Source organism: Leuciscus leuciscus, assembly GCF_965113295.1.
Source record: "Leuciscus leuciscus genome assembly, chromosome: 7".
NCBI lineage: Eukaryota > Metazoa > Chordata > Actinopteri > Cypriniformes > Leuciscidae > Leuciscus > Leuciscus leuciscus.
In genome coordinates this window covers 45958863-45968862 of record NC_138731.1, presented here as the reverse complement: position 1 = coordinate 45968862, position 10000 = coordinate 45958863, and the positions used below count along the sequence as shown (strand labels likewise).

Here is a 10000-nt window from a genome sequence, read left to right as displayed (position 1 = left end):
GGATCAGTCTTATATTCTCCTCTGTATCTCCAGTTGTGTTTTCGGTGGGCGTTTGGATTCTGTAACTATATTTGTGCTGCACTTTTATTGTAAATGAAGCCCTTGAGCTTGACAATAATACAGTGAGTCACACACACACATCCAGTAATCTGCGCACAGACACGACTCTGATCAAACGGCCCACTGGATATCAGGCTTTCCAAGGAATGTTCGGCTTAAGAAAGATTTCACGGCATTTAGAGACGAGACTGAAGCATGACAATCTTGAGGCTAGCATGATTGCATTACATAATAAATGTAATTAAATCACTGGCACAGATGAAGTCCAGGCTGTTATCGGTTGACAGAAGATTCTCCCAGTGTAATGCTCCAATAACTCCAGAAATATGCTGTTATGCTCACAATTTCACATTCAGCAATAATAGAATTAGGGCTAATCTAAATAAGTTTACATCTCGCAATTTTAAATTATTTTGTTCGGAATTCTTACGTTTACTTCTTGCAATTGTAACTTTTTTTTTTCTTCCTGAATTCTAAGTTTACATCTCGCAAATTCAGACTTTTTTTCTCGGGATTCAGTTTTTTTTTCTCCACTTAACTTTTTTTTTTTTTTATGTAATTGCCGCTTTTTATCTTGCATACCTCTTTTTTTCCGCAATTGCGAGTTTATATCACAGACAATAACTCACTGAAACAAGGGAAAGTTCAACACTCTATAATAGTTCTATTATACCCTAGAGTTCCTGTAACTCAATATAATGAATTACTTTGTGGTTAATGATTATTGAACTGAACTGAATCAACGCTAAACTGAATTAAGATGTATAATGATAGCTGAACAACTGAATTGAGCTGAATTGAATTTTTCATAATTAATGAACTTTGAAATATTGAGCTGAATTGGCTGAATGACACTTGTCTTCTGTAGAGCTGATTTGAAGCTAATGTGTGATTGTTGAACTTTGTAACATTGACATTATTGAACTAAATTGAATCAACAACATTGAACTGAATTGAGCTGAATAATGACACTATTGTCTTCAGTTTCAGCTGTAAAGCAGCTCTTAAAGACAATGGTGTCATTATTCAGCTCAGTTCAGTGCAATGTTGTTGATTCAGTTTAGTTCAATTAGATTGTCGATGTTTAATTATGAAACCACTTCAATTGCAGGTGTAAAGCGGCTCTACAGAAGTAGTTTCGTAATTGAACTTTGCAACATTAGACTCTGTTATTTTCATGCTTATTTCTGTGATGCTGCTTTAATATGATCTGTATTGTTTAAAGGTGTCATATTATGCCCCTTTTCACCAGATGTAATATAAATCTATGGTCAATATATGGTCCTTATCAATGGTGTCCCCAGAATGTGTGTGTGAAATTTTAGCTCAAAATACCAGATCATTTATTACAGCTTGTCAAATTTGCTCCTTTTTTGGGTGTGAGCAAAAATACAGATGAGCTTTAGCTCCGCCTCCATTCAGAAGAGGGCGGAGTCTTTACAGGAGCTTCAGAAACTCCGGCAATAACAAAACAGGCCAATCTCACTCATCCAGAATCCCAGAATAACCAGTAGCGAGTGCAGCCTTACGGAGAGACTCAGGAAGAGTTTCTGAATGTTAGTGGAGACATTTCTGTAGTTGTTGTGGAGTTACATTGATCATCTCATCATCATGTTTAACTTCTCCACAAGTGTCCACAGTTCCTGAGGTGTTTATAAGACAGCGGTGACATGTTCTGGTCAATAGTGTTCAGTGCTCGTCTGTGCTCAACCACACAACAGTTTCAGGCTTTGCTGGATCTTTATCAGTGTGTTAGAACTGGTCTCTGGTGTCGCGTGTGGAACCAAATGTCGGCTGGTGTGTGTAAACCTGCAGATTAAGGGCCGCTAATATTATAATAAGATCCTCTTCATACGTCAGAAGGAGAGCGAAATCTGATCGGCTTATTTTATAACATGCTTGCAGAGAAAGGCTCACCAGACCACAGTTACTGGGTTTCACTTCTCATGTTTTCTGGGTTTCAGAAGCACCGATTACAGCACTTACACACAGAGAAACTCAGATTCTCATGATATGTCTGCTTTAGATAGAAATGACTTAATGTAACGGATGCTGAATTGACTGTTCCTCTTGTGTTTCCCTGCAGCCACAGGACCAAAGCCTCGAGCTGTGTGTCGGGCCCCGGGAGCTGGTCCGCTCAGGGGCCGCAGGGGCCCAATGGCTGGGAGATGGCGTCCTCTAGAGACGCCCGCGACTGCTACGCCACGTGAGTATCGGGGCTTTCGCACCGGGTGGTTATAGTAACTCAGTTATAGGAACGAGCTACCAGAGTGTTTCCCCGAGAGCTAATGGTTCGCTAAGGAACATTTTCCTGGTTGCATTCGCACCGCTAGTAGGAACTCTGAAGTGACGTAAGCCACGCTCGTTGTTGTGACTTTTATTTTGACGGCACCGAGAACGACTGAGCTCACATTCTCCATGTTCATTAGTTTACAATCTGTCTAAGCGTTATTAGATAGAACTGTTATACATAGAAAGTAGACAGTAATGAAGAGTTATGAGCGTATGCTGTGTGGTTGATGTCCAGTGTTGCTGAGCAGAAACACATGATCATGTTTCTCTCGGTCCCTCAAAGTTGCGTTGGATTTTCTCCTCAGCGTAAAGGTTGAGAGGCTCATCTATCACTGTTTTCCATGTTCGTAGAGTTAGTTACTAGAGTAAATATATAAGCTTTAATCTGTGTGCTTTTTAAAAATGGCGGATTCTGGTGTTTCGCGTGTGTTCGGCCAATCAGCGAACACTACCATCACGGATAGTTCCTATAGTGCTGGTTTAGACCGACTCTGAAGTAGGAGCAGAATTAGTTCCTCGTTCCTGTGAACAAATACGCCAAAATCCGGGAACTTCCTCCAATAGTTCTAGGATTGATGAAACGGTTCCTCCGGTGTGAAAGCCCCTGATGTTGTGCATTCAGTGTTTCTCTCAGTGCAGATGTTCGACACTTCAGTGTGACGTTCCCTCCGTCCGCTTCCCGAATACTGATTCTGTCCTCGCCGCACTGCACACACACACACACACACACACACACACACACACACACACACACTTGCGTATGCGAGAGACGCGAGCTTGAGTGAAGCTTCTGAAACATTAGCATGATGAAACATGCGTCAGCCTTCTGAAGTGACAAACACACACTAATACTGCACTTTCTTTCACACTGTTGATGAGATAAATCAGATGTGAGGATGAGGATGAGGATGAGGAAGAACTGCTTGTGCTTTGGCTTCTTCTGTTTGTGTCTATGAGCTTTGATGGAGAGAATAAGCTGATATACCGTAATACGATATATTGCTATACTGAACATGCACAGTGTTATTATTGTGCACACTTCAGAATACCGTGACTACTTCATTATTGCAAATTATTTAGATTTTTAGAATGCATTTTTGTTGCGTACATGTATAGTGTGAAACAGACGGCTTTTTTAAAACATGTTTACTCTGCTAAAATGATGTTCTTCCTCAGTGTTTCTGTCTCGTTCTCCAGCACAAATATCTAAACATTCTTAAATCAAGATACATTTACTGGAGAAGAAGCAGAATGACTGAAGATATTAAGATATAAATTATCTAAATGAAGTGAGTTTGTGCTTAAAACGAGAACAAATATCTGCCAACGGAGTCAGAAAAATAATCTTAATTCAAAGTGACAACAAGATCATTTTTCTGACTCCACTGTCAGAGACAACACAAAAATACTGAGGAGAACATCATTTCTTGCCATTTTAATTTGGACTAAAACATGATTCTTCGTTCATTTTCACAACTATAGACCTCATGCATCAGAGAAACGAGTGCAGCATCTGTAGAATATTGTCTTTGAACTTCTGGTTTTGCGGTCGCTCTGTATATCTCTGTGGCATCGCTGTGGAGGAGTGATCAGCTGGTGAAGTGGATTTACATATTGTAGAGTTAACGGAAGTTATCATGAGCACTGTAATGTTGAAAGCAGATGTCAGTAGACCAGGAAGATTCATTTAAAACGAGCCGTTCATTCATAAATACGTAAGATCGCAGTGAAAATACAGAAGACTAAAGACAATGAGCGCAGCGCTGAGAGGGGGCGGAGCCACATAAGCTCTCTATAAGATTCAATACTGTGATCAAACCTTCAGCAGTTATGGTGATATGAACATTTGAAACCATCACAGGCCTGATTGAGGGAAACATGAGCTTCTGAAAATACACTGGGGGAAAATAAATTTCACTCACAAATTGCTGGTAAATTTCACAAACAATTAGAAAAACTCAGCACTGAATAGTAGAAAGTAGGGCTGGGTATTGACACAAATTTCACAATTCGATTCAATTTCGATTCACAAGCTTGCAATTCAATTCGATTTCGATTCCGATTCGATTCGATTCAATATTGAATTATTTTGGATATCAGGGACATGGCACATTTTCTCAAGGAAAACAAATCACTAATGCATGAATATGTAATATGGTGCATATATTTAGCAGCATGCTCCTCTAGAGTTAATATTTCTCGCTGACTGACGAGTGTATGGTCAGGGTTAGGGTTAGAGGTTAGGGTTAGGTCACTGGATATGGTTTTTCTGAGGTAAATGTGACGTTACATGACATTGTTTACAAGCTGTTTTACTGACGTCTTTCCACGGCTGAAACACTGATTGGGCGATTCAATGTCACATGATACGGACTTCGATAAGTTGTACTCTATCTTTTAACACACTTTCAGATGCTCACTCATGTATATCTCGCGCTGTAACTGGTGTTATTAAGGCGGAGGAGAAGATCATGTGCTTCTCTAGAGATGAGCCAGAGCGATCTCCCGTTACGAAAACTGTTTATGTTTTTGAATTTCGTAAGAAAATGGACGTAATTTGAAATCTGAAACTTTGTTTCATATCAATAGTAACAAAGCACAAAGATTATTGTGATTTATTGGATGGGATGCAGCGCTACAATGTTCCATTCATTCATCAGCTGAAAACAGGATGACTAATCGATTCTTGGGATTTAAGAATCGATATCGGTTCATGAAAATGAGAATCGATTAAAATCAAGAAATCTATATTTTTTACCCAGCCCTAGTAGAAAGGCTGAAATATTTTCTTGTAAATCTTCGAAAAATCTTTGTTTAGTCGTTTTCATTCTGTCCAGCGCATCTGTTGTGGTGAACTGACGTACACTAGATGGACGTGTTTGCTGTGCTCAGCTGGTTAATGTGCTCCGGTTATTATATGATCTGTGTTATCTTACTGTTGCTGGTGACTGTGAAAGCGTCTGGTTTGTGTTGGTGTGTAATTATTATCCAGCAGAAGGAGTGTGTGTGTGTGTGTGTGTGTGTGTGTGTGTGTGTGTGTGTGTGTGTGTGTGTGTGTGTGTGTGTGTCACACGAGGGTTGTGGGTCTTCAGCCAGGGATTATTATGTAAGAGCGAAACACAACATTGTGCAGATCAGATGCAGGAAGATTCCCGTCGGGTCCGTCTTCTTCCCCGGCCGAGATGCGACTTCATCCTCGGGTGTGTAATAATTCATGCTTTCAACTCGTTATGAAAGATTTTCTTAATGTTGAGTCAAAGTCATATAAGAAGTCGCAGTTTATGAAATATTCTGCCAGATTTGTGTTTGTTTACTGCGGAGTGTGATGCTTCATCCAAGGGTTGCTCACTGTTAAGGGCACTAGAATGATACACACTGGTTGAGTTTCATTCAGGAAAGAAATGTTAGTTATTATAAATATTATTGTTTAAAATAGATTTTATTTATTTTTTTTAAATCCATCACAGGTCTATTAAGCATTGCGTATGTAATTCCAGGTGCAAATGAAAATTGTCACGACACTCGACACTAGTGGTGTATTATTTACAATAAAATATATTTATATTTATATTATACAGTGGATGCAAAGGATACTTGAGGCACGACACTTTAACATTGTTTTTCATGCGCTGATCAATTTGGAGATTTTGGGCTATTGGCCTTTCATGTTTCAGACTAGTGGAAATAAACATGCAGATGCACTTTTAAGAGTTAATTTAATTCTATTTGCATCTGATTTCAGTCTCAATGCACGTCTTTAAAGGCGGCGAGTTTGAGTCAAAAATCTCCACATTCACCAAACTTTAGTTTATTCATATCTATAATCTAAAGGTTTGATATTCGCCTGATTGCTAACACTTGAAGCCGTTGGGTCCTGTTTTAATGATCTAAGCTCATGGTCTAAAGCGCACGGCGCAAGTTCACTTAGTGCGAGTCCGAATCCACTTCTGCTGGTTTAACGACGGGATAAATGGTCGGTGCTCCCGGCGCTGGTCTAAAAGGGTCGTCTCTATTCTCTTAATGAGTAATGGGTGTGTTTTGGGATTTACGTGCGTTAAACCAATCAGAGTCTCATCTCCCATTCCCTTTAAATGCCAGTTGTGCTCCCCCATGGCGGATTCACTATTTACATGACGGAATCTGATAGTGGAAAGACCGAACGCGTCTCTAGAGCGCAAACGGATCTGCTCGTGCGCGAGGTCAAAGTGCGCAACAGAACATCTACGGGACAAGCCGGATTCACCATATCTTTATGGACACAATTGTAATCCTTTTATTTGAAATATTTGGCATGTTTGTGTGTTGCTGTGTGTCCCTGTGTGTGTAATAAGCGTTGTGGACCCGCCTATAGGCGCACATTACTAACCCGCTCTTTAAATAACAACAAAAAATATTGCCCATTGACTTTAGACCAGGTTTCAGTCGGTCAATGTCTCAGTCTATTTCTGTTCCTCAAAATAGCAACGGTCCATCAATGCGCCAGAACACACTTGTTCTCAGACCAGCAGCACATGGACACAAATGGGCGCAAATGCATTTGCTATTTAAACAACGTAGCGCAGGATATAAAAATGAAAACTGCGTCGGGCTGAAACTAGCGAAACACACTTGCGTGGCGCTGGCGCTGCATTGCTCCGGGTGTAAGATAGGGCCCTTCTAAAGCATTATAAAGGTATTCAGAATGTAAATTTATAATGCATTATCTCATCATAAATAGTTTATTTATGTTTAATATTTGCAGATTCCTTGTTACATCTGAAATTGGGTTGTTTGTCGTATATTTTAATGCATTATCATTTCTAAGTGTGTAACAATGAATAGATAAGTATTATAACTGTGCTTATTATTAATTCATGAAATCATGCAATGCATTAGAAGGTGCATAATTCAAAATACTTAATGCATTATATATAAAGGCTCTAAGTGAAGAGTTTGAGTATGATGATGTCATGCAATCGTGTGCTGTGATTGGTTGTTGACTCTTAGTCCTAAAATAGAAGCAACATCTTTAAAATAAAGAAACTGAAAACTCTGGTTCTCAGCAGAACTGTGAACGCCCGGGGCTTTAGAGATCAGATCTGAATCTGTGAATCCTGAACCCTGAGCAGCAGTGTGTGTGTGTGTGTGTGTGTGTGTGTGTGTGTGTGTGTGTGTGTGAGAGCAGTGAATAATCTGCTGTCTGTCAGTGCGAGACAGTGCATGTGTGTGTGTGTGCGAGTGTGTCCTGACAGACAGTGTGTGGGTGTGTGTGTGTGTGTGTGTGGGTGAGCTGAGGATTCATACGAACAGCTTTTGTGTCACGTGACTTTAAATCACAGCGGTCGCAAAACAAAGGATTTCTGTATGGTGCATTGAGTGTGTTTGCTCATAAGTGTGTGATTTATTAGTCTCCTCATACTGTGGTATTTAGCATGACGTCTGGACCTCACTGAGTGCATTAGTGTGTCCGCTCGCTGTTTCAGCGCCGCTGGTTCCGGAAGGGTTTATTCACTCGTTTCTCCCGTAGGGATTTACAACACATCTTGGTTAAAGTGTCATAAGCCATGAACCGGATCAGTTTATGAGGAGAATCAGCAAAAAAATAGTGCTGTGCAACGACTGATAACATCCAAAATATAAGTTTGTGTTTGCATAATATATGTGTGTGTGCTGTGTATAATTATTTTGTTTAAAAATACACACATATGCATGTCTATAATTAAGAAAAATGTGTTATTTATATACAATCTAATTTATTTCTTTATTTTAAAAAGATAGAAATAAGATGTTGCTTCTATTTTAGGATGAAGAGTCAACAACCAATCACAGCACGACCGTATGACATCATCATACTCAAACTCTTAACTTAGAGCCTTTATATATAATGCATTAAGTATTTTGAATTATGCTCCTTCTAATGCATTGCATGATTTCATGAATTAATAATAAGCACAGTTATAATACTTATCTATTCATTGTTACACACTTAGAAATGATAATGCATTAAATCATACGACAAACAACCCAATTTCAGATGTAACAAGGAATCTGCAAATATTAAACATAAATAAACTATTCATGAAGAGATAATGCATTATAAATGTATAAATATATATACAGTATATACATGCAGATAGTTATTAAATATATACATGCATATGTGTGTATTTAAATTTACAAAACACAAACTTTCATTTTGAATGCGATCAATCATTGTGCAGCGCTAAATATCAGATGATACTGTGAAGTTCAGTGAGGGAAAGAACTACAATCCCATGATGCATTGCAAACAGCATGATCACATTAAAAACCATGGAGAAACATAAAACTGTCCATGTAAAGACAGTATACTTTAAGCTTCTTGCTAAATATTCTTCTATATTCAAACATTTAAGTATTCAAGTGCTTCATGGGAGTGGGCGGAGCTAATGAGTTTTCTGTACTGCATCATGGGTAATGTAGTTTTTCAGCATGAATGTTCCTGTTAAACATGATTATTGTTCAACTAAGTTGAAATAATGCGAGCTGACGAGAAAACCCATCGATTAACAACCTCGCCGCTCACAGCACGGCTGACTTTAGAGATTTATACGTTATCGTTAAGAATCAGTTTGCCTGTGGAGAAAATAAATGGAGTTTTTACTTCCGCCCACAGTTCTTGTGTTTGCATGCTGTGTAAGTTTGGGATCTTCTGATAGTGTTAATTGCACAGAGTAGATCTCAGAGAACGAGCCGAATATGGCGTTCTGGTGGTTCTGGACCTTGTTTGGAGTGTTTTGTAACTGAAGAGAGATGTGATCTTGGCCAGCTGGATCAGCGCTCCTTTAAATCCTGCAATCCGTCTCTATTACGGCAGAGAATCGCTTATGATTACAGCATGGAGAGACTTAACCAGGACATCTCTCAAACGTGAAGAGTCTGAACCGGTTTGGAAATGAAAATGAAATGTCTGTGCATTGGGTTTCTGCGATCATTTCACACAGTTCCAGTCATGAACACACACACCGTTTACATAAGAGACACACAGGCTGTGTTCCAAAACCTGCAGACGGCCTACGCTCACAGCACACAATACTCGTTTCTATTGCAGAGATGCAGTTATATTTACTTTTGACATGTTTAGTTGATATATTATGTATATATATTAGAGTTATTAGAGTTATGAATGTCTAAAATAGTTTTTGCATGACATTATTTACCTTTTGCTGCAACATATTCTGTGCCGTTTGCATGCACTGTACTTTGAAATAAATGAAATAGCATGAACTGCCTTTTTAATGCATTTGGTCATTTTATTTCAATGATCAATTATGCATCAAGTTTCATGTTCACAACACAAACTACTCGCTTTTATTTCATAGATGCATTTTTTGCATGTTTTTATTATGTTTTTATTATAGTTAATCAATCAGTTGAGAGTTATGAAGGTCTAAAATAGTTGCATGCCATTATTTAAATATTGTGTGTCGTTTGCATATACCCTTTCTACTTTATAGGTGCGTTTGGTCATTTGATTCCGGAGTCTCGAGTGGTTCGCTCGGCTCTAACTAACACTAACTGCATTGAAATCAATTACGCCTCAAGTTTCGGTGCGTTCCTCTAATGCTCGGGCTCTGCTGTCTCTGTGTAGAGTTTAAAACGAGTTTGATTCGAGTTATGTGTGCGATAG

The 10000-nt window shown here is 39.0% G+C and overlaps 1 protein-coding gene across 7 annotated transcripts in view; it reads left to right on the top strand.

The window, feature by feature from the left end:
- LOC309503266 (FERM and PDZ domain-containing protein 4-like) overlaps positions 1-10000 on the top strand; it is a 95688-nt gene that overhangs the window by 39518 nt on the left and 46170 nt on the right. For 6 of the 7 annotated variants that reach the window (XM_082175977.1, XM_082175981.1, XM_082175978.1 and 3 more), the window contains one exon: positions 2147-2266. In XM_082175977.1, coding sequence (XP_082032103.1) covers positions 2147-2266 — 120 coding nt within the window. Of the gene's footprint in view, positions 1-2146; positions 2267-5222; positions 5553-10000 lie in introns of those variants that run through there. The other variant, XM_082175980.1, reaches the window with a different exon arrangement.